General features: G+C 49.9%; 1 protein-coding gene and 1 pseudogene across 10 annotated transcripts in view; one reads left to right on the forward strand and one right to left on the reverse strand.

The window, feature by feature from the left end:
- Nucleotides 1-21,625, forward strand: part of DAG1 (dystroglycan 1) — a 54,677-nt gene extending 33,052 nt beyond the window's left edge. For all 10 annotated transcript variants that reach the window (XM_039837748.1, XM_039837752.1, XM_039837751.1 and 7 more), the window contains 2 exons: nt 5,575-5,973; nt 16,828-21,625. In XM_039837748.1, the coding sequence (XP_039693682.1) occupies nt 5,689-5,973; nt 16,828-19,335 (2,793 nt within the window). In that variant the 5' untranslated portion in view covers nt 5,575-5,688 and the 3' untranslated portion in view covers nt 19,336-21,625. The remainder of the gene's footprint in view (nt 1-5,574; nt 5,974-16,827) is intronic.
- Nucleotides 807-923, reverse strand: LOC120582633 (uncharacterized; annotated as a pseudogene).
- Nucleotides 21,626-25,106: the final 3,481 nt, after the last annotated feature.

The raw sequence follows: 25,106 nt of genomic DNA on the forward strand, positions 1-25,106 counted from the left end.
AGGCCTCACATCCCTTTCTCCATCTCTGTGTGCATCACCTCCCTCTGCCTCTTTCTTGTAATGACAATTGTGATGGGATTTAAGGCCAGATAATCTGCCCACAAGATTCTTAATTTAATCATGTCTGCAAAGATACTTTCCTTGTAAAGTAACATTTACAGATTTCAGGGATTAGGACTTGATATCTTTGGGTCACCATTATTTAGCCTATTAGAAACTTGCATGTCAACTTGGGGAGAGTTGACATTTTTACTATGTTGAATGTTACGATCCATTAAACACATGAATCTCTGTTTAGGTCTTTGATATCTTTCACCAGCTTTGTATAGTTGTCAGCATTCAAATCCTGTACAGTCCATGTTTTGATAGATTTATACCTAGGTATTTCATTATTTGAGCGATTTAAATGGTGTTTTAAATTTAGTGTCCACATTTCTAAATTTAGTGTCCACATGTTCATACAGAAATACAGTTGATCTTTGTTCGTTTATTTTGTATCCTTTGACCATGCTAAACTCACTAGTTTTAGAAATTTGGTTTTTAGAATCCTTGGGATTTTCTGCATAATTATTTCATCAAAAAAAATTATTTTTTTCCTCCAATCTATATGCTTTTTGTGTCCTTTTCTTGCCTTGTGTAATGACTTCTAGCACTGTGTCAGATAGGAGTGATGAGAGTAGACATCCTTGCCTTGTTTCTGATCTTGAGGAGAGAACATTCAGCGTGTCACTATTAAGTGTTATGTTAACCTGCATGTTTTTTGTAGATACTCTTTTCTTTCTTTTCTTTCTTTTTTTTTTTTTTAATGCCTACCACCTGGTCTTCCTAGGTGGTCTCTCATCCAAGTACTAACCGGACCCGACCCTGCTTAGCTTCTGAGATCAGACGAGATTGGGCATGTTCAGGGTGGCATGGCTGTAGACTTGTTGAGAAAGTTCCACTTGTTTCCCCTTTTTCTGAGAGTTTATTATGAATGGGTGTTGAATTTTGTCAGGTACTTTCTCTGCATCATTGTTATGATCGTGTGATTTTATTATTAGTCTGTTCATATAGTGGTTTACATTGATTGATTTCCAAATATTGAACTGATCTTGCATCCCTGGAATAAGTACCACTTAGTGGTGGTGTATAATTCTTTTTATATGTTGTTAAATTCCATTTGATAATGTTTTGTTTGATAAAGATTTTTGTGTCTATGTTTATGAGAGAGTGATCTGTATTTCCTTTCTTTTTTGGGGAGAGGGGTATTGTCTTTGTGTTATCAGGGCAGCTTCATAAAATGAATAGGGCTGTGTTCCTCCTACTTTCTGGAAAAGATTGTTTATAATTTGTGTTAATTTTTCTTTAAATGTTTGGTAGAATTTACTAATGAAGCTATCTGAGGATTTATTTGTGTGGGCATTTTAAAATTATAAATTCAATTTTCATAATAGTTTTCTTAGTTGAAATTATATGTATCATACTGAGTGAATTGTGTTTGTAGTTTTCAAGGAATTGGTCTGTTTCATTTGATTTGTTAAATTTATCTGTGAGTTATCTGAAGTGTTTTCTTGTTATCGTTTTGAAGTCTGCAGGATCTTTAGCGATATCCCTGTTTCATTCCTGATATTGGTAATCTAAAGTTAACTAGATTTGTTAACTTTATTAATCTTTTCAAAGAAACTTTTCTCTATTATTTTTGTTTTCAACTTCATCGATTTCTGCACTGTTATGCTTGTCCTTCTGCTTGTTTTCAGTTTATTTATTTTGAGATTCTTGAGGTATGAGCATAGATTATTGGTTTGAGACATTTTCTTTTCCTTTTTTTGTAGTGGATTCAGTGCTGTAAATTCACCTTTAAGCACAGCTTTAGCTGTGTTCCATGAATTTTAATACAACTCCACAAATGTATTTTTATCTTCATTTAGTTCTCTGTAATTTTTTATTTCCCTTGAGACTTCCTCTCTTACCAAAGGATTGTTTAGAAGTATGTTGTGTAGTTTTCAAGTATTTGGAGAGTTTCCTGTTATCCTTTGATTACCGATTTCTAATTTGATTCTACTATGGTTGGAGAACACATTCAGTATTATTTCAGTTCCTTTAAATTTGTTGAGGTTTGTTTCATGGTATTTTTGAGTTCTTTTGTATCCTTGTTGATTTTCTTCCTAGTTCTGTCAGTTGTGGAGGGAGAGGAGTTGCCAACTAGAATTGTGGATTTAAATTTTTTTTTTTTTAGTTCTGTTAGTTTTTGCTTTCCCTATTTTGCAGCTCTGTTGTTTGGTGTATATACATTTAGGATTGCTAGTCTTCTTGGTGGGTTGAACCTGTTGTCATTGTATAAGGTCCTTTTCTGTCTCTGATACTTTTCTTTGCTTTGAAGTCTACTTTATCTGATATTTCTAGAGCCAGGCTTGCTTTCCTTCAGTCAATATTTGCATGGTCTCTCTTGTCCATCCTTTTGCTTCATTCCTATTTTTGTCATCTCGGTGTTGTCATCTGTTGATTGCCTTTTTTTTCATGCAGTTTGAGATCTTCCTGGTTCTTCGTATCATGAGCAATTTTTTAATTGAAACCTATACAGTTTTGTATTTTGTTCTAAAACTCTGAGTTCTCTTTTCACTGGCTTTTTCTGACACTCCCCTGGCAGTGGAGGGGAGGTGCTGCCTGATCACTGGGAAGTGGAGGTGGAAGTCCATGTTCTCTACTCAGCCTTCGTTGCCACCCGAAGGTGGGTGAAGAAGGCCTTGTCACTGCTGGGCAGAGTGGGAGTTCTAGTTCGCTAGGCCTCTCTACCATGAACGTTAAGAGTTCTGACCCTCCATCCCAGTGGGGACGGGGAGAGTTTCCTCGTAACTGCTTGGGTGGGTGTGGAAATCCAGGTTCCCCACGTGGTTTCCGTTGACACTGAGGGGCTGGATATTGTTCCTCCCCAGCTCCCCACTTGACCTGCTCTGACACTGCCTCAGTGGGAATATTAGGTGCCTTGCTACAGCCTCATGAGCGTGGAAGTCTAGGCTCCCCACTTAGCCTTTGCTGGTGTGGGTGGGCGTGGGGCCACAGTTTTTTCTTTGGTGTTTGGCTAGAATAGAGCTGTTATTGTCTAAATGTTTTCTGTCTTGCTAGGCTACCCTCTTCCTGCTCGTTTGGCTAAAGAGAGCAGACTTTTGTTGGGAACTTTTTTGTCCCATCCGTTGGCATTTCTGGGTTGCCAGCTTCTTCAGCTCCAGTTCTGGGAAAACCCAAGGAACTCACCACTGTCTTTCCTTGAGACGTGGGGGTCCCTAGCTGATCTTCCGCCTTCTCTTGACTTTTTAGAGCCTAATGTTTAATTTATAAATAATCTAGGATTTTTTATTCTATTGGTGGGAAACCAGGGAAAAATACATCTACTCCATCTTCCTGGAAGTGGAGCCGAGTTTTCTTTTTTCTCTCATGTTTTGTGTTTTCTGATATCTTTTAAAATGAAATCCTTCCTTATCCTGACATTCTGCTATATTCTAAAAAATTTCTTAATTCTGCTTTTACATTTGCGTATCTCATCCACCTGGGTTTTATCTTGCTTGTGATGGAAAAGTGAGTGAGGAACCTAATTGTATTTGCTTTCCTGCATAGATGGCCACTTGTTACGGTGCCTTTAAACAGCTTGTTTGCAAGCTGGTTTTGGACTCTCCCTCTGGTTCCACAGTCCGCTGTCTACTCTGCTCCATGTGACATTGTCTTAAATACAGTAGCTTTATGATAAGTCTATATTTGGTAAGATAGGTCTCCCAACCTCCAAAATCGTTTTACTTCTTTGGGGTTTGGCTCTGTCTCATGAGTTTTAGTTCAAAAACAAAATAAGAACAGGAAGAGCAAAATCAGTAGCAAAAAACACCCTGTTGGAATTGGCTTGGATTTGCGCTGACTTTAGAGCACACCACCCACTTGAGTGGCCTTGTTTTCTTTAGCAATTTTATTTACTTTGCATTACCTAGGTCAAAAAATATATCACGTGGCTCCTTGACAGCTTGCTGAGGGTAGGGCTTAATCTTTTTCCAGAATGGGAAATCGTTCGCGATGGCTGTGGTCACCTGCAGCCACCCAGAAAGTCCCACAATGCGTCTGCCTTAGAGCAGGTGTCATGAGCTGCCTGAAGTCCGTGTGGGGGAGAGGGGACAATATGCAGGGTCTAGTCACTCTTTGGGTGTGGGGGGCCAAGAGAGGCCAAATACATGTTGTTCACTGGCACTGTTTGCAAATATATGTTGAGTAAATGAGTCCTGTGATTAGCGTTTGGGGTGTGAGGAGTGGGCATTTGCTGCATGTCTCTATGCAGATACTTGGTTTTTGGTCTTTTCAAATGTATTTTTTTAAGGTTTATTAATTGTTACATTTTCCATATTGCTTTATATATATATGCACACATTTTTTCCCTTGAACCATTTCAAAGTGAATTGCAGAGATTTTTTAAAAATTTTTATTTTTATATTTTCCCCTCTTTAATTTCCCTCCCCACGCACTGTCACCCCTGACCTATGGATGTAGCTGTTTTTCCTTAAGAACTGGATCTCTGAAGGCGGGGCGTCTCCTCCCACATGCTTACAGCGTGCACCCGGGGCCTGGTGCACGAGGGATATGGTCTGTGGCTCCACATGGGGCACGAACCCAGGACCTTCTGCATGTAAAGCAGATGTGCTAACCACTACACTATGGAGCCACCCATGAATTGCAGAGATTTTTGATGTTCTATTCCTAAGAACTTCAGAATTGAGGACAGTCTCTTATAGAGCCACACCACCATCATCTCACCTAAGAAAATTAACAATAAGTCATATCTCCAGCCTTCATGCAAAATTTCCCAGTTACTGCTTTAGGAGCTAGATTTGTGTGTATTTGTGTTTTTTGAGGGGTGGGGGAGTGGGGAGGGGGGACTGAAGTAAATCTGGCTTCCATACTCAGGTGTACACACTGCATTTGGTTACTGTCTCTAAATCTAGAACAGTCCCCTGGTGTTTGGGGGTGTCAACATTTGGACAAACCAAGCCAGTTATCTTGTAGAAGGTCCCACATTCTAGGTTTGTCTGATTGTGTCTTCATGGCTTCTGTAGGTCCTATAAAATGGAAGTTAGGTCTAGAGTGGCACTGCCCAACAGAATCCTAATGTGAGCCACATGTGTCATTCCATATTTTCTGGTAGTCATAAAACATAAATAAAGACAAGCAGGTAGAATTAATTTTAATATATTTAATTTGATATATATATTATTTACCATTAAGTTTTTTACTTACTATATTTCATTTAACAATATGTTTATGTCCAAAATATTATTTTAATATTAAATGAATATTTAGAAAGTATTAATATGATATTTTACTTTCCTTTTTTATATGAAATTTTCAAAATCTAGTGTGTGTTTTACACTTACTGGCCAGCCACATTTCCAGTGCTCAGTAGGCACATGCAGCTGGAGGCTCTGTACCAGACCTCCCAGGGTGAGACTTGATCCAACTCATGGTAGATGTTTTTGGCAGGAGCATTTATGGGGTAACTGCCTGTGCGTGATTTTGAAATCATGGGAGTTGCTAAAGTCTGAGATGACTCTTCTTCTCTTCCAGGCTCTGCGTGCCTGGGATGGAGCAGGTGTGCAGAGGGTGAGGACCCAGCTCTGGGACCACGTCGCTTGCTTCCTTCCTTCGTGAGACTGTCGGCTTGAGCAGACTCAGCCCTGGATGAGCATGTCCATGGGCCTCTCGCTGCTGCTCCCCCTCTGGGGGAGGACCTTTCTCCTCCTGCTCTCCGTGGCTGTGACTCAGTCCCACTGGCCCAGGGAACCTTCGGAGGCCGTCAGGGACTGGGAGAACCAGCTCGAAGCGTCCATGCACTCAGTGCTCTCAGACCTCCATGAGGCTGTTCCCACGGTGGTCGGCATTCCTGATGGCACAGCTGTTGTCGGGCGCTCGTTTCGAGTGACCATTCCAACAGATTTAATTGCCTCCAATGGAGAAGTCATCAAGGTGAGACTGGGTATAAAGTGTAAAAAAGGAAGAATTCTCATTTTCCATTTTAGTTTCTGGTTTTAGTTTTTCAGTTCTATGCTCCAACAATTCTGAGCTCATTTCTTCCAGGCCCTGCTGTGTCCCTTAAGAGAGGGACTGCCACTGATGTTCACAAGAGGGTCCCTATTTATCGCAGAATAGAAGCCTAAACCTTAATTCTTACTCCCGTTTTGAGGGTATCACCATTAAAAAGCCTTTACATCTGTGCTTCTGGAAGGTCTCTTGGTCATCGCATTAGAGGTTTGATGGAAAAGGGCCTGGGTATAGGAAAGGTTCTCCTTTCATTAACAGTGTGATTAAACTCAGGAAATATAGAACTTTTAAATGCTTTGAACCTATTTTTAAAAATAAGGTTTAAATAAATACAGGAGTTTTGCTCTCATTTGGTATTTTGTGTTTACTAATGTATTGGGTCACTTAAGAACCAAAATTAGTACACAGTCTTCAGCCTTGCCCCATCTCTTTTTGGGGAAGCAATCCAGAGAACAAGGGAATCTGAGTCCCATGTAACAGGAAGAGTGTCTTATCTGACCCACGGTGGAAATAAGGTGAAACAGGAAGCTTTTGTGTGAAGAAGCACCGACCCTTTGGAGTTATGGGACCTTGGAATTGCCCTTGGATCCTGAACGAGTTTGCATGGTGGCCATGTGGGTGGGCGGGGTGTACCTCTCAAACTGTGAACATCTCCTAGAACAGAGGTCAGCACACTTCCTTAAAGGGCCTTTTAGCTGCAGGCCATTTGGTTTCTGTTGCAGCTCCACAGCTCGCCGTTGTGGTGCCAGAGTAGCCGTAGACGACGTGTGAATGAATGGGCACAGCCGTGTCCCCGTAAAACTGTATTTGTGGACACAGAAACTGAAATTTGAATTTCATATAATTTTCACATGTCAAGAAATATTCTTCTTCTTTTTTTTTTATCCCCCTCAATCGTTCGAAAATGCAAAATCTATTTTTAGCTCATGAGCTGTATAAAAGCAGGTGGCAGGCTAGATTTGGCTCATGGCCACCGTTTGCTGACCCCTGCTCTGTAGCATTCCTTCCTTAGAGGTGTGGCTGGAAAATGAACTAAAATATTCGAAGGTTTATACTTCGTTATGGTAGTTTTTTATATTTGTTTCACGTTCAGACTTCTACATACATATAGTGTTCTGGCTACCCGTTGGTGTGTTTAAACCACCAAAACTTAGTGGTTTAAAACAACCAGTTTATTTTGCTCAGTTTTGTGGCCAGGAATATAGAGATTCAGGGCTTATCTGGGAGCCTTCTCTCCGCTGCACATGGCGCTAGCTAGAGTGACTCATCTGGGGCTAGAGGACCCACTTCTAGCATGGCTCGTTCACGGCTGGCGAACTGGTGCTGCTTGTTGACAGGGAGCTTAGCTGGTGCTGTTGGTCAGGGTCCTTGGTTCCTTTCCACGTAGATGTTTCCATGGGCTGTTGGGATTTCCTCTCATCATTTTAGCTGAGTTCCATAATCAGGTATTCCAAGAAACAGGACGTGGAAGATGCCAGTCTCTTAAGGCCTGGGCTTGGAAGCTCACACAGCGACACGTCCATTGTACTTCATCGGTCACAGCCACACAGTCCTTACCAGCCTGTCCCTGCCTGGCTCACGGCCCCAGGCATATGCATTAGAAACGGTCACAGCTTCCGTGCCACTCTTCCCCTTGCACCTGAGCAGCCCCTGTCTTCACTCACACCTTCCCCATGCTCTCTTCCTTTTCCCCATTGTCCCTTTCTCTTTAGGTCATATCTTGTTCTCAGGGTGGCCTTGTGACCTCAGAGGTGGTCATACTTCCGAAGATCCTGGCCCACTTCCACGGAACTCTTTCCAGTTTGCAGAGTATTTGCAAAAGATTTTTGTGTAATCTTCATAATACACCAAGCAAGCCGAATGCTAGTCTGATCATTACATGAAGAATGATAGTTTGGGGGGTACATTTCTTCCCCGACTTCAGATTTGATCTTCTGGATATCCAAACCCTGCAGTGGTTGCCCTTGTTCCAGAGGCCACTGGAATGTTTTACATGGATTAGTCTTGACTAGAGGTGCCTTGAACTGATACAGTGAGCCGGATATTTGCTGTATCTGGCAAAGAGACATTTAACAGGCTTATTCACCAGGGGAGTAAAGAGATTTTACTGGGAAAACAGGATTTTATCTGAGCATATTTATCTGTAGAAAGACCATTTAGTAGCTGATCAGTCTGTAGAAAAACAGATGAAGACGTGTGACTTTTCATCCCAGTTTTAACCACCAGGGTTGTGTGGGTTGGGAAATCAGATCAAAAGGCCTAACTTCAGTCCTGGGGCTTTGGTGTCCCTGTGTATGAGACAGGGTTGAAAAGTCCTTATATTAAAGGAGTTGTTTTTTTCCCCGCTCATTATAACATACATTAGAAATGTACATTGTAGAAAAGCGAGAAAGTCTCTTGTGGTTTCTACGGCTCAGTCCACTCTCCTCTATCATTTTTTTGTGTTCAAAAGCTGTCCATGTCACATACCCACACAGACACCTTAGACCTAGGATCACTTGGACATATTTTAACTGTACATACAGTCACTAGCTTGAGTTTTTTCTGCTTAGTTAAGTGTTCTTTGAGAATGGAACTTCTAATGGCTGTCCAGTATTGTTGTGTATGTAAGGAACATTTCAGATCTTGGTCCCAAGGAGCCTTGTTAGGGTGACCTCCAAATCCTATCTGTCACTCTTACCATCATCCAGGCCACCACTTGCTCACCTCTTCCCAGCTCCCCCCCCCGCCCCGCCTCTGTTGTTGACCCCTCAAGTCTGTTCTCCCACTGAGGCAAGAGACATCTTCATCTTTATAAAGCTTAAATCTATTTAACACCACCTCCACCCCCATTACTGAACCCCTTTCCCTTCGCATATCATGTCCCAGCCACACCGGGGCTTTCTGCCACATAACCATGCCAGCCTCAGGGCCACTCCAGGACTCTGGACTCATTTGTTCTGTCAGGTGTGCTCTAAGGCCCCAGGTGATATTCAAGTTGAGCCTGAAAGAGCTCAACTTGAATATCACCTGGGGCCTTAGAGCCCTTTTTCTCCACCCAGATGAAAGTAAAACCCCATGTTACCTTCTTAGCAAATTTCTGTACTTGAAATTCTCGGTTTTTCTTAGTCTGTATGTGTGACTCCCATCACATAGTAGGCCCTCAAATGTTTATGAGCTGCTCGAGGGAAGGAGGACCCCTTCAGTGCTTGTAAACCTGTTTTGGATCATCAAAGCCTACTCGGCTGTGTGCAGGGGGAAATGCCAGCCCATGTCCGGGGCAGCAAGGAGTGGGGTTCCCAGATGAGGGCTGGTCCTCCAGCCAGCTTGGATGTGGCTGAGTTGCCTAATGACTCAAAGGCAGAATATCTGCCTGAGAGCTGATGAGATTAGATGGCGTAGTGGTCATACGTGTTGACTGGTCAGGGGCCATGCATGGGAGTTGGTGATGGGAAAATTCAGTGTTTGCAACAGACTGAGTAACAGTTTGTTGAAAGGATAGAAAATTAAGTCTCGTGCTAAGTGAGCTGCACTGGCCGCCTGCCGATCCTTGATTGACCTATGTGGGCTGTTGGTGACGCTGGCTATTCAGGAGGTTGTGGCAGCTCTTGGAATCACAGTGACAGAGGGTGTGCTGCTTGGCGTCAGCCAGGTGTGCCCATCAGGTAATGTCACCTCCTAAAACAAGGGCTTTTTTATACTTCATACACGAGGCTGCAAGGAAGCAGGTCAGGAGAAAGAAGAGAGGACCTGCCTGCCTGGCGGACGTAGCCCTGAGGTCGTGGATCCTGTGCTCTGCCTCACACCAGACAGAGACCCTTTTGTGCCCGGACAGCCCTGTCCAGTCTCAGCCTGGCCAGCACCTGTTACTTCCCTGCTGTTCTCCAGTTCTGTGTCAGGAATCGATTTGATATTGAGCTTAACTTCCAAATAGACTCCACTGATTAGATGATGCCAGAAGGGGCTGCAGGCTGTCTCCAGGCCCTCATGGCCATGCCACCTACCTGAGAGACCTGTGCCATGAACCCCTCTCCTTTCCTGTGAGCTCAAGACACCCTAAAGCAGATGGTCCTGGCGCGTGCTCCCTTGGACCAGACTGGGTGCCTGTATACAAAGCTCATCTCAAGTCTTGACTGTTCTTTACTCTCACAGCTGCCTTTGGATCATAGAGCACGTGCCCGCCTCATCAGGGTCTGTGGGGACGAGCCCTCAGAAGCCAGCTTGGCCTTTGCTGAGCAGATCCTAGGCTGTCCCAAGGTGACGGTAGTGTGAGTTAGCCATCTCGACCCTTGCCTCCCTCGGGGTTGGTGCCGGGACCTCTCCTCTGACTTGAGTGAGCTGCTCACTGGCCGAGGAAAGTGATCACATGCCTGGAATCGTTCCAACCCCTCTCTCAGGGGTGGTCAGGAGAGACAGCTCTGCATCACACGAGGGACTGGGCTAGAGCCCCCTCAGATGTCTCATTTTGGTAGAGCCCCAGGGTGGCTTTTCATCCCTGAGGCTCCTTGCCTGGAGACAATGCGGACTTTCCCTCAGCCCAAGATGTCGGCAGACTGGGAGCAGCCCTTCCTGGGACTATGCTCTCAGCTGCTGGCATGGGCCCCCAATTGTTCCCCTGAGAACAATGGGTACTCTTTTTGGCCTGGCAGGGGAGTTCATGAAAGGAGCGTTTCTTTGGATGCTTGAGAGCTTTGTGGCAACTCCGCCTGCGTGTGATGAACTGCAGTTTCTTCCTGCCTCAAGTGGGTGTTCCCCAGCTCTGAATGGACCCCTTGTGAGCACAGCACACCGGGAAATGCGGGTTGGTGAAGGACCGCATCCTTGGGGGTGGGTTGTCAGAATGGCATTCGCCCAATGCATCAACTCAAATACTGAAAATATAGGCTTCTATGTTTTGAGAAAAAAAATTAGGACTTAAAGAACATGACAGTAAATATAGATGATGTCAAGGCTTGAGATTGAGGGACTAATTCTGAGAATTTTATTAATGGCTGTAATTACGCTAAACTGTCTCTTACTTTTAGGGATAAAAAGATTAATTTTTGTTTTTAGATGAGAACAGTTAGTGTTAGGTAAAATGCTTCATAACTCTGACCAGAAGAGCACTGACTGGGCTAGACAGATTGTGTTCAGAATGTGATCCTGTGGCTTTGGCCACTGTATCAAGAACCATGTGCCGGTTTGAGGTTCGCATGTCTAGCTCAGGACCAGTGGTTGTCTGTCATGGATGTGGCTCTGCTTTGCTGAGCAAAGCTAAGGCCTCTCACACCCGCTTCCACCATAGTTCTTTTCCTTATGTGGGTAGAAAGCCTTAGTCCTTGGACTCCAAGCCAGAAGTTCTTCCTGTTGACCTGTGCCGACTCCCAGCCCAGCCATGTAACTGCCCATGTGCGTCATTTGCAGAAGCTGATCTTAGTCACAAAGCTTATTTGTCTCATTGTCATAGTTCATGACATAGACACAGGATCAACACCATACGGGCCTGAATGTGAGTCAACACCGTGGAGGCCTGTGACATATGACTGTGGGCTCAGACTCCGTCAGAGGGGCTGTTTCCTGCCTCTCTCAACAGAGATTACATAGTTGGCCTTGAACCACCTCATGTCCTAGTGCCTTCAAGATGTTGCCTATGGTACCCGCCATAGGTGGCTGCGGGTTGGCCCAGCTCTGCAGCTTGGCTGAGGGGTGAGCGAGCTGAAGGGCCAGGAGCCAGTGACCAAGTCTGGGGAAAGGTAGGGACTTTGCCAAGGCAGGCTGCTAGAGGTCCAAGCAGTGATGTGTCACAGGGGGTCAGTCTGTGCAACTTTGAAATAGACCACTGAGAAGATCCTCCAGCATATCTGTGGAGGATTCAGGGAAGGGCCCATCCTGAACCCTTGAGACTGTCCTGTCTAGAGGTGTTGGAAGGTGCCACCATGAGGCCCAAAGGACCCACCAAAAGGTTTGTAGTGTGAGGGAATTCTCACCAAATGCAGTTTCTTGATTATACTTTATTCCTAAGACCCCGCTTGGCTGGCCATCACCAGCCTACCCAAGTGACATGGCTGTGAAGATGCTCATCATTTTTCTAGACTCTCTGCTGGCTACGTCTAAGCTCAACATCTCCTGCATTGGTAAGATAGGACCTCTGAATGGTGAACGATGAAGCTTAGGTTTTCTTGGTTTCAGAAGCCAAAGGTCATGCAATTAACTAGGCCCCAGTGAGAGTCCAGTTCTTCAGTTTTGTCCTTCAGCTGCGTCTAACTGGCCGGCTCATACTGCAGGGAACCTGCTTTTTGGTGAGGGACTGAGTAACGGAAGCTCCTCTGCCCGTTTGCTCCTTCTCCAGGTGTGGGAGGGTACTGATTCGGGGTGAGAGACTTCGCTTGTGTTGCACGGTGTTTAGTGCAGGTGCTGTATCTTCTTCAAACTGGGTGTTCAAACTGGGTGTGAGAAGGCCCCAGCGGAACAGTTGCTGAGAATGTTCCAGAACCCAGCAGGAAGTCTGTTACTAGTCACTTGCTAGTGTAGACTGAGGAGTGACCCAAACCGTCCCACTTGCCCATTCCCCAGTCATTGGTCATGGTGATGCATTGTGGGCATCGCTGAGCATGGGTTGTCTTTAGAACTCCTTCGGGGTCTGCCCAAGTTTTGTGGTTTTGATACTTAATGTTTTGGGATGTACTTTATGAATCAAGATTTTTAAACCGCTTGTGTAGCTGTTTGAGACCTTATTTTCTCAGTGTTGGGTTTGCCTTCCATCCCAGAAGCATGTCCTCTCTGAGAGTTGCTGAAACTGGGAAGATTCTGGCTCTTTCTGGGCAGTCTGTGCGCCAGAGACTATGTTCTCAAGCTGGGCCTCGTCCCACAGTGCCTGTCGGTGTTTCCACTGACCACCGAAGCTTCCCTTCCCAGAGGCCTTGCCTCCCACGCCTCCAAGGCAGTGGCGTCAGTGAAGGGAGACTGAGTGGCCTGAGACTCTGGGGGAGTTGCAGAGTGGTGGGGACCAGTCTGTCCCCCAGATACAAGTGCAGGTGCTGGTGAGCACTCACACAGAGCTCTGATGCCTGCCTCTGCTGCCATTCCTAGCCTGGCCACCCTTAGGGGTTAAGTTGTGGGTGGTTACAGTACAGCTAGAGCAGAAATATTTATACGAGGAAACCAAGGGCTCCAAGGATAGTGAAAATCTTGTGCGCAGATATGCAGGCTCCAGCACACCTGTTTTCGACTGAAGAGGAAATGAATGCTGGGGTGTCACCTGCAGCAAGTCCTCCCCTCCCCCGGTGCCCCTCAGGGCATTCACCCACTCCTGGCAGACAGGTCTTATCAGGTAAGCAAGTCCCTGAGGGTCCCCAGCCTTGGCCTTGTTCCCTTGTAGGATGCTGGCTTCCCCTTCCTGTAGCCTCCCCACTTCCTTTTGGTGCTTTGAGCTTCTATTTTGGGATATGAATAGGGAGACAAGGCGTCAGTGTGTGCAGGGTCCACGGCTGGTTAGGAAGGAGGACTGCGGAGTGGCGTCTGGACCCTTGCGTGCAGCAGCCTCACAGTGTGTGCTGGGTCCTCTCTCAGCCCACAGGAGTAGTGAGGGGGACCAGCACAGATAGAGAATCCAGCATGTGCCTGGCCCTACGATCGTACGAGGATGGCGGCATCGTTTCCCCCTTTTTACAGATGAGAAAACGAGCTGAGTTCGGATCAAGCCTCAGCCTGCCTGCAGCTGGGATTCAGCCCAGGGCTCCTGGTGATGGGGCTTCCCCTCGAGTAGGCCGCTGTTACAAGGATGAGTCCTGGCTTGTCGCGAGGCCGCATCTCTCAGGAGGAACTTTGATATCCCACTTCACCTTTAGGCCCTGAGAAGAAAAGTGGTCCAGAGCTCGGAAGTTTTGAAAGCTGCGGAGGATGTCCGGAGTTCCCATGGCCTGAGGGCCTCTTGCTTTGTTGGGTAGCACAGGTGTTACATCCCAGCGCATTCTCTCAGCTGAGTGCCCTAGAGCCACTCATGGAATCCTGCGGGAACCCGGATGCTGCCAGGTCTTCAGGCATGTTCAGACTTCCCAGTTCAGGGGCTTTCCCCAAATGGCCTTGAAAATGCAGGGGTGCCAGCTTGTCTGTGACTTGGCTAGGTTCCTTGTGGAACTCAGGTTTATTTTGCTTCATGTGGCCCTTTTATTAAAATGAATCATTGCCACTCAGAGTGTTTCCTGGGCCTGATACTCCCAGCACCAAGATGCTTGGAGATGCGGGAGATTTAGGACCTTCAGGTTGGGACTTTCCCTTTCTGTCTGAGGAGCGCTCCAGACCCTGGGAGCTGCTGCCCCAGGGCCATAGATCCGGAGTGGACACCGGTTTTGCAGCCAGGCCTGGCCAGGGCTTCAGGACCCTGAGGAGCCAGAATCTGCAGAGAGGACAGCACGTGTGCAGGTTGGAAAGGCCTGGCTCTGTTTCTGACATGGTTTGTCTCAAATGTCTGTAAAGCTGTAGGTAGACCCTAGTGAAGTAATTCGTTTGGATAATCAGAATAAAGCTACCGATTCTGCTCTTCTTTCTCCCAGTTTGAAACAGCACTATAACTTGCTTCAGTGAAGCCTGGAGTTTTCTTCAATGTTCGTCGTTTATGTTACATGTTAGTGACATGTTATAATGTCTCTCGGCATAGTTGTAGTGAGCGTGTGTCTTCTGAGGCTGGCTGTGTGGGAGCCTAGGCCCAAAAGCGGCCCAGGTTTACTCCTGGGGAAATGTCCGACAGCAGAACTGTGGCTGCTGGGGTCACAGAACGGGAAATGAGCCAGGCTGGAAGCTCAAGAAGGTGTGAGGCCCTTTTCCATGTTAAAGTGCCCTTACGTAGTTAGGACAGACTGGAAAAGCACTGGGCCTGCTTACTCATCTGTACTGGTAGAACTTACAGGGCTGGGCACAGACCTCACTGCCTGGCTCCTCAGGAATGTCCCCTGGGCGTGGCCTAGTTGGCACCCACCTCCGGGCCTCTCCTCGTCTCTCCCAGCCCTGTTCAGCCTTCTGTACAGGCGTCCTCTCCTTGGCTGACTTCACCCAGAGCTCTGTTCCAGACCCTTCCTTTCTCCTCTGTCTTCCCTCTGCCAGGTGTGCTCGCATCCCAGTGGCAGTCATGGGGTGGAGTGGAACAAGGAAACACCCTTGGGTGACCGGAAACCTAGGTCCACACCTTAGTCACCTACTCTCTACCTCTCAGGACGCCAGTTCCTACGCCTCCCCTGTAAAACATCTCATGGTTGCAGGGGATGGTGAGTTTTCAGAGGATGGGGGATTCTCAGTGGTGCATTAATTAGATGCCAGTGGCCCCAAGAGTGGACAAAATGTGGTGTCACAAAAGAAATGCTGTTCATAGACCTTCAGTGAACTCAGTGGCTCTGAGAGCAATCAGTAAAGGACGACCTCGATAAGTAACTCCTAATAATGTCAGATGTCATCTCGTGGGTTTTTGCTGGAGGTAGGAAACCTATTTATAGCGGTGTAAGTATCTGGTCTCTGCTAAGATTGATGGACTTGCATGCTGCTGGGGCGCCTGGGTCCTGGCTGGGGAAATCAGTTGTGAGCTGTCTCCTCTGCACTCAGACATCTGGTTCTTGGCAGGAGGAAGCCTGAGGAACCGGACCCCTGCGGGACCCAGCAGGCATGGCTCTGGCCTTCCAGCCGCAGGGAGGGAAGCATTTCCGTGTCCCTTGCTGACAAGCAGTTGCCGTGAAGGGTAGTCCCTGGGCTGAGGCTGGCAGTAAGACATATGCTGTCTGCCGGCCAGTGCGTCTCCGGACTTGATAGGACAGGACCGTGCAGCTGAGAGTGCGTTCGGGCTGACCAGAGAGTGGGTGCCACCTTTTTTTGCGTGAGAGTCAGAGAAGGGCCTGGGCAAGAGGCAAGTCTTGTTTCCCTCTTGTCAGTTTTTATGGCAGCGTTCCCTTGGGTGCTTGGACTATTACCAGTCACGTCTCAGTGGAAAAGGCCTTCCGCCCTGAAATAAGGCTGGGAGGCGCTGTGGGGCAGAGTGTGGGGGTGAGCTGCTTGGTTGGCTTCTGTGCCCGGAGGCGGTCGGGGGGCAGAGCTGAGCTGCGTGTGTTCCCAGACTTAGTTGACTAGGTCCTTCAAATGTCTTTGGTAGAAACTTCTAGAATTGTGTTTCCAGGGCCCCACCCTGGTCATTGCAGTTTTTCTTGAGGTTTGAAAAGCAGGATTAAGGAAGACTTTAGATTCAACTAAGTGTATTCACAGCCCAAATGTGCACCGCTACACTCGAACATAACACCGTGGTTATAAAGTGAGTCATTTGGGGGCATCGAGTTGTCCCTTGCACCCAGACCTGGGTGCATTTCCACTTGTGGGCAGGAAAGGCACTCTAGGCCAGGCATATGACTCGAGCCAAGTTGTGTCTGCAGAGGGCAGGGGAGAAGTCTGAGGTGAGGTTAGAAAGGAGTGCTGAGGGACGAGACCCTCGGACTTGATTCTGCAGGCAGAGCGGCTGAGGAGGGAATGTCACTAATATAAAAACCCACAGCATTCTTGAGCCCCAGTTCTCTGGGGTGAGACGTGTATTTGAATGCCAGCGTTGCTGTGTCCCAACCGTGTGGCCTTGGGTGAATCGTTTGCCTTCCACGCTAGCCCATCTGGCAGCACGAGGCTTTCATAACGGGTAAATGAGCCCCAGGAGACGGGTTAGTTCCCCCAACAGGAATTCTGAATTGTGCCTCAAGCCTTTCACACAGTTCAGGTTAGACCAGCGGTTAACTGTTGTGATCGTTTTCAGGCTGTGCAGTGACAGTAGCAATTAACTCATGCTGACATCTCTTCCAGGTATCAGCCGTGGGGAAGGAGGCCTTGCCGTCCTGGCTGCATTGGGACTCCCAGAGCCACACCCTGGAAGGCCTCCCGCTTGACACCGATAAGGGTGTGCATTACATCGCAGTGAGTGCTGCACGGCTGGGGGCCAACGGGAGCCACGTCCCACAGACCTCCAGTGTGTTCTCCATCGAGGTCTATCCCGAAGACCACAGCGAGCTGCAGTCCCTGCGCGCAGCGTCACCAGACCCTGGTGAAGTGCTGTCATCTGCTTGTGCTGCTGACGAGCCTGTGACTGTCCTGACGGTAATTCTGGATGCTGACCTCACCAAGATGACCCCAAAGCAAAGGATCGACCTCCTGCACAGAATGCAGAGCTTCTCAGAAGTGGAGCTTCACAGCATGAAGCTGGTGCCAGTGGTGAATAACCGGCTGTTTGACATGTCCGCCTTCATGGCCGGCCCAGGAAATGCAAAAAAGGTGGTAGAGAACGGGGCGCTGCTCTCCTGGAGGCTGGGCTGCTCCCTGAGCCAGAACAGCGTGCCTGACATTCATGGCGTGGAGGCCCCTGCCAAGGAGGGTACTATGTCTGCCCAGCTCGGCTACCCCGTGGTAGGCTGGCATATTGCCAACAAGAAGCCCTCTCTCCCCAAACGCGTCCGAAGGCAGATCCACGCCACACCAACGCCTGTCACTGCCCTTGGGCCCCCAACTACGGCCATCCAGGAGCCACCATCTAGGATTGTACCCACCCCCACATCTCCAGCCATTGCTCCTCCAACAGAGACCATGGCTCCTCCAGTCAGGGACCCTGTTCCTGGGAAGCCCACCGTCACCATTCGGACTCGAGGTGCCATCATTCAGACCCCAACCTTAGGCCCCATCCAGCCCACTCGGGTGTCAGAAGCTGGCACCACGGTTCCTGGCCAGATCCGCCCAACGATGACCATTCCTGGCTACGTGGAGCCCACGGCAGTCGCTACTCCTCCCACGACTACCACCAAGAAGCCACGAGTCTCCACGCCAAAACCAGCCACGCCTTCTACGGATTCCTCAACCACCACGACTCGAAGGCCGACCAAGAAGCCACGCACACCCCGACCGGTGCCCCGGGTCACCACGAAAGCGCCCATCACCAGATTGGAGACGGCCTCCCCGCCCACTCGTATCCGCACCACCACCAGCGGGGTGCCCCGTGGAGGAGAACCCAACCAGCGCCCAGAGCTCAAGAACCACATCGACAGGGTGGACGCCTGGGTTGGCACCTATTTTGAGGTGAAGATCCCATCAGACACCTTCTATGACAAGGAGGACACCACCACTGATAAGCTGAAGCTGACCCTGAAGCTTCGGGAGCAGCAGCTGGTAGGCGAGAAGTCGTGGGTGCAGTTTAACAGCAACAGCCAGCTCATGTACGGCCTGCCCGACAGCAGCCACGTGGGCAAGCACGAGTACTTCATGCACGCCACTGACAAGGGGGGCCTGTCAGCCGTCGATGCCTTTGAGATCCATGTGCACAAGCGCCCTCAAGGGGACAGGGCTCCTGCGCGGTTCAAGGCCAAGTTTGTGGGTGAGCCAGCACCAGTGGTGAACGACATCCACAAGAAGATTACCCTGGTGAAGAAGCTGGCCTTTGCCTTTGGGGACCGCAACTGCAGCACCGTCACTCTGCAGAATATCACCCAGGGCTCCATCGTGGTGGAATGGACCAACAACACCCTGTCCCTGGCGCCCTGCCCCAAGGAGCAGATCATGGGGCTGAGCCGGAGGATCGCTGAGGATGATGGGAAACCTCGGGCCGCCTTCTCCAATGCCTTGGAGCCCGACTTCAAGGCCTTGAGCATTGCTGTGACAGGCTCCGGGAGCTGCCGGCATCTACAGTTTATCCCTGTGGCACCACCCAGGAGAGTGCCCTCAGAGGCACCACCCACAGAGGTGCCAGATAGGGACCCTGAGAAGAGCAGTGAGGATGACGTGTACCTGCACACGGTCATTCCGGCCGTGGTGGTTGCGGCCATCCTGCTGATCGCCGGCATCATTGCCATGATCTGCTATCGCAAGAAGCGGAAGGGCAAGCTCACGCTCGAGGACCAGGCCACGTTCATCAAGAAGGGCGTGCCTATCATCTTTGCGGACGAGCTGGACGACTCCAAGCCCCCACCCTCCTCCAGCATGCCACTTATTCTTCAGGAGGAGAAAGCCCCTCTCCCCCCTCCCGAGTACCCCAACCAGAGTGTGCCCGAGACCACTCCTCTGAACCAGGACACCGTGGGAGGTACACAGCCCCCGCGGATGAGGGATCCCAAGCCTCCCCTACCAGCCCCCCTCCTTCACAGCCCCCATGGAGGGCAAGGCTCCCGCCCCAAGAACATGACCCCATACCGTCGCCTCCCTCCCCGTCCCCCCTTAACCCACAAGCGCCTAGGTGGAGGCAGGGGTAAGGCAGGGCCCTGGAGACAACACGGTGTTGTCTGTGGAGACCGGTGGCCTGCAGACCATCGCCCACTGGGAGCCGACACCTGACCTAGCACACACTGACACACACGGGGCCTGGACAAGCCCACCCTCTCTGGTCCTCCTGAACCCCAAAGCAGCTGGAGAGACTTTGGGGACATTTTTACTTTTATTTTTTGCCTAACAGCTTTTTGTTTGTTCATAGAAAATTCTTCGCTGCGTTTTTGATGGCTGACTCTGAAAGCACCGTTTGGAGTAGAGGTAGATGGGGCGAGGAACCGTGAATGAACTCGCAGGCAGTGCTGGGCGGCCTCCCGGCTCTGCATTTTGCCTTTAACACTAACTGTACTGTTTTTTCTATTCACGTGTGTCTAGCTGCAGGATGTAACATGGAAAACAGTAGCTAAAGATTAAATTCAAAGGACTTTCTTAAGGTTTAAGTTTTTACATTTAATCTGCTGTTTACCTAAACTTGTATGTATAATTTTGGGGTGGGTATGGGAAATTGCTTTGCTAAAAATAAGCTCCCAGGGTGTTTCAAACTTAGAAAAGACCAAGGGACAGTATTTTTTATCAAAGGAATCCTATTTTTTCACACTACGTCAACTTGGTTGCTCTGAGACCCCAGAGCTGGACTGGGGGCCTCCCGGCCCTGGCTCGGGGGCCAGGGCCCTGGTGCTGAGCTTGCTCTCCCGCTTTAGCCAGCGGCTGGAAGCTGGAGGGGCCTCTTGGGCCGTGGACATCCACACCCCACCCCATGCACGCTAGCGGCTCGCCACCAAGGGGTCTTCATTCCCATGTAAAGGGGACTCCAAGAGGCAGTGGTGGCCATGGCCCCCAACCTAGGTGCTCCAGGGTGAGCCAGCTGCTCATGGGGGTACCTGGGGAGGTCGAGGCACTCGACCGCATCAACCTTTCTTTTACCCTTCTTCTGTGTGTTTTTTCGCCTCCTAAAAGGAACATCATGGTTTTTGAAACACTCATTGGGGGACATTTTGGTGAAGATGCAATATTTTTGTCATGTGATGCTCTTTCCTCACTTGACCTTGGCCACTTTGTCCCAACAGTCCACAGCCCCTCCCTGCCCTGCCCCCACCCCTCTTCTGGCGCTCCAGCCCCAGGCCCCCCGGGCCCGAACGTCTGGGAAAGGTCTGGTGGCTGCAGAGGAGTGCCAGCAATAGTTCATAGTCAAAATCTGTGGGCTCTCAAAGCTAATTTTTTTACTAAAGTTTTTATACAGCCTCAAGTTGTTTTATTAAAAAAAAAAAGATTAAAAATGGTGATGCTTACAGCGGTTTGTACAAGCTCTTAGTGTTGATTCCATGGAACTGACGGCTTTGCTCATTTTGATTTTCTCCCCACCCCCCACCTTCTTTTCCTAACGGTTTAAATTCTGGAATTACACTGGGGCTTCTTTTGCCTTTTTTAGCAGAATGTCCGTCCGTCCATCTGCATCTCTGTCCCATGACTCAGGGGCACCCACTCTGCTTTGATTCTCCTCCTTTGGAAGAAACCAATTTGAGCATGACTTTTCTTGATGTCTGAGGGTTATTCGGGGTAACTTTGGGGAGGAATGCCTTTTGCAATAATGTATCCCTTTTGTGATCAAGAGCGGGTGGGTGGGCCCAGGCTCCCTTTGCACACCGGGCAGCCGCTTCTAAGCCATATAGACCTTTTTGCAGAGGATTCAGTGTGTGCTGCCTCGGGAGGGGAGGGCCGGTCAGAGGGGCGGGGTTCCACTCTGCCCTCCGGAGTGCATTTCCCCTTGCACCTCCTCCCACCGGGCCCAGCCTCTCTCCCCTGTCCCGTCCCTGGTGGGCAGTGCCCCGGTGCGGGGAGCCTGTAGATGAGGGCTCAGTGGACCTCTGGTGACTGGGCCTTGTGCCTCCAAGCCCTGATCCAAGCCAGAGTTTCCCCAATGCCCCAGAGTCAGGAGCACAAGCAGAGGTCTGACCTGGTGAAATGATTTTTGATGACCTTGTCAAAAAATAAACAATTCTCAGTGTTCCAGGTGAGGGCTCTGAAAGGCCTTCCAAACAGCTCAGTTGCCCCTAGCAACCTCACCATCGGGCACTGCCATGCAGAGAGATGTGGCTGGCCCAGAATGGCCTGTTGCCATAGCAACTGGAGGCGCTGGGGCAGTGAACAGAATAACAACAGCAACAATGCCCTCGCGGGCAGCCTCCTTCCCCGAGAGGGCTGGCGGTGGCCGTTTGGACTCTGTGAGACAGCCAGTCTCACAGTCAAGTGTTCACCAACCACTGACGTTTTTATTTCCTTCTATATGATTTTAAGATGTGTTTTCTGCATTCTGTATAGAAACATATCAAACTAAATAAAAGCAGTGTCTTTATTATAATACCGTTGCCTCCAAGCTCTGTTTCCCTGGCCCCTACACATTCTAGGCCCTTACACTTAAGGGTGGGTGGGCTGGAGTCAGTGTGACAGGGAAGATGGGACTGAGGTGGCCTTTGGGCAGCTAACCCGATAGCCTCCACAGCCTTATAGTTTTGTGCCCCTGGGAGAGGCGGGTGTGTGCTCCAGAAGCTCTGACATCACACAAGCCCTCTCTAATACTTGTGCCTGAACCAACTGAGAAGTCTAGAGCCTCAATTTCCTCATCTGGGGGTGGGAGGTGGGTAGCAGACAAACACAATGAGACTGGGTAGGAGGGGAGGATGGTGGGAAAGATCCTAGGCGGGAGTCCCTCAGGATGAGTCCCCCTGCATAGATGGGGACTTAAGGATTCCTGTGGCTGCAGCTCCACCCTAGCTCCTGCCACTACTGACTTGTGGGCTTGGGGCTGGCCAGCCTCCCAGGTAGTCTCGAGGCAGGTTTGGCCTTAGAGTGGAGAAGAAGGAAAAAAACCAGCTTCTTGTCAAGCTCTTCTGCCCCGGTTGGGTGTACAGATTCTGGGGGCCTCCCCCTAAGTGTCCTGCCCTGGATGGACAGGCCAGCTGGGTAGGCTTAGCATAATTTGATTTACTGCCCAGGAAGGGGCTAGGTTATCCGCGGACACTGACCAGGGTGTGGGAGGCAGGGGATGTAGCAGCTGTGTCTTTTGAGGCAGGATCAGGGCCATTGGTCACAGAAGGACTACCTCATCCGGGCTCATCTCCCACCCCTGCAGGGTCTTCACCATCTCCACCTACAGCCCCCAGGCTGCTTCTCACAACCCTCAAGACCCAAATATGGTCCCATATTGCAGATAGAGCTGAGTCCCAGAGTGAGGAGTCAGGGTCAAACAACTACTTGCAGAACACCACACCAGTGCCAGGAAAGACTATCCCCAGCTCATGTTCAGGGACACAAACCTCACTCCCCGACACACCCCGGGCCTAGCAGCAGGGGCCCAGAAAATGACCCTGCCCTTGCTCTCTTGGCTTTCGGAAGTTCTGCTTAATGTCTAGCCTGAAGCCTCTGGATTATGAGTGAACTCACTGTCCTGAATTCAAGGGATCCCTGGTTTCAGCAGAGAACAGTTCAGCAGGGCAGGAAGAAGAGTAGCCAAAAGGGCTTCTAGCCTCTGCCCTACTCTCTGGGAATTCTGATGTTTGGCCTGGCAGCCCCCTGCCTGCCCGCAACACTCCTGCCAGGCCTCTGTAACCTCTCCTTGGTGGGGGTGGGGACTGTCTACTCAGATCTTTGAGCTGGAGAGGGAGTGGTAGAGGGAAGGGGCAGGAAGGAAGGGACACAGTGGAGGAAGGGAGGGGAGGGGTCTGTCACTCACAGGAATCTGCTTCCTCTGTGCCTGTGAACCAGGGCAAGTTCCTGGGATCCCTCTGGCTTCCCCGTCTGTGAGCTGGGGACAGCACTGATCTCCAAGGGATTCTGAGACACCCTGGAACTGGGGAATGGGTGGCGGGGGAGGAATGCAGGGTGAAATTGGGATGATAAGTTACCTCCAACACATTTGTCTGCAAAAGGGGCAGAGAATCTAAGAGGCTACAAGAATCTGTATTCTCTCCTGGACCAGAGCTGTTGGCTGGGGAACACTGGGGTGTCTGGAGCTCCTGGCCAGGCTCGCTCTCTAGAATACCACCAGTTTGGCGGGGACAAGAGGCTCCACATGACTCACCTACTGTGGCCGCCAGCCCGGCCTCCACCTGTTCCCAACAGGCTGAAAAAACTCCTAGGAGAGGCCCTTCTCTAGCTTCCCTAAAACGTGGAAGGCCCCTCCACCATGCTCTCTCTAGCTCAAAAGACTTGAGTACACAGTCCCCACCCCAACCAAGGAGAGGTCACAGAGACCTGGCAGGAGTGTTGGGGGGAGGCAGGGGTCTGCCCGGCCAAGCATCAGTCTTTCCAGGGTGAGTTTCACTCATCCATCTATTACTGTATCTTAAAAACACCAATTAGCTGGTGACTTACTCTTCCTGCTTTGCTTACCTTCTCCATCACCATTTTGAGGCAAGGTGATTGAGGCCCCGAGAAGGCAACGGTCCAGGTCCTGAGGCTAGGACAAGGCAGATTCCATTCTCAGTGTGACTCAAACACTAGATTTTTTTTCTGATTGTATAATTTTATTCATATCGTAGAGCAGCCAATGAATTATTTGACGCCTCCCACTGGGGATGCTGGGTACCATTTCCCTTATGGGGACCCTAGAAGATTCAGAGGAGAAGGTAGGGCAAGATATTCAAAGCTGGGGTTCCCATCCTGTGGGGGTAGGATGATCCTGCAGGAGGGGCCCGCCTGAGGGCAGCTTGGGGCAAGGGCAGCATGGAGACCTCGCCATTGGGGCTCTTGGTAGCTCTATTGCCCCCAACTTTGTCTTAGCTGGAATGGAACCAAGTTGGTCTGTTCGTGTCCATGTGGAAGCCTCCGTGTGGCAGGATGGTATCCTTGTGTGAGTTCGCGGCGGTGATGGGGGCAGCTCTCAACCCTGGTAGCGGCTCTACCCAGGTGAGCCCAGCAGAACTGATTACCAGCAACTGAGACGAAGAGGGGGACACTACCCGAGGGCTCCCAGGAGGTGGCGCCAGAGTCCAGAATAAGCCTGCCAGCGGTGGGCGGGGCTAAGGCCTCCCGGGGAGGATTGGGCGGAACCCTCCTCGAGCAGAGCTTGAGACCGCCGGGGACTGGACTAAGGCCTAGTGGAGGGCGGGGCTGTAGGGCCCGCGGCTGGAGCCGCTTCGAGCTAGGTCGCCGACTGGTGGTGGAACTAGGCTTGTCTTCTCTTGCTCAGTCACCGCTGCACAGTGGGGAGAGTGTAGCCGAGGCTCCCAGCCAGTTTTCTCCGGGGCGTTGTCCATCGAAAGGGAAGCCGGCAGGGTATAGGAGGGGCGAGTCTGGAACCCAGGCTTCCGGAGGGCTTCTGCTCCTGGAGCCCCTCGAAATCGGATGTATGTAGGCGGGGACCTTCCTGTGTGCACCCCCGCCTTAGCTTTTGTGTGCCTCCAGGCGTCGTGTCGGCGGCTGCCACTCAGCGCTTGTTGGATGCTCCCGACTTACCCCTTCTTCCACCCTAAGAGCCCCTGAGGGCAAGGCCGAAAATGCTGTGGGATCTGAGGGGGTCCTGGATGGAAGCCAGGAATCCCCAATTGCGTGATTGGGGGGACTGGATGGGGGAGCAGATGATCATTTTCTCTGGGTCCACCGGGAATGGGGATACCCAGAACCCCAGGGAACACCTTGCCAAAAGCTGTCCCACAGCCTTCCCCACATACTAGGACATCAGGGAACATCCAGTTGGCGGCTGGGCCAGGGCTCCCAGGGCCAGGTCTGAGGGTAGTGTTGCCTGCTGTTCTCCTGGTGTTGCAGCCTCAGCAGCCCGTAGAGAGGGCAAAGCCCAAGTTTGGAACTTGCCAAAATGTCTGGGAGCTCAGGTCAGGCCGGCT

Source organism: Pteropus medius, unplaced genomic scaffold (assembly GCF_902729225.1).
Source record: "Pteropus medius unplaced genomic scaffold, Ma_sr-lr_union100, whole genome shotgun sequence".
Classification (NCBI taxonomy): Eukaryota; Metazoa; Chordata; class Mammalia; order Chiroptera; family Pteropodidae; genus Pteropus; species Pteropus medius.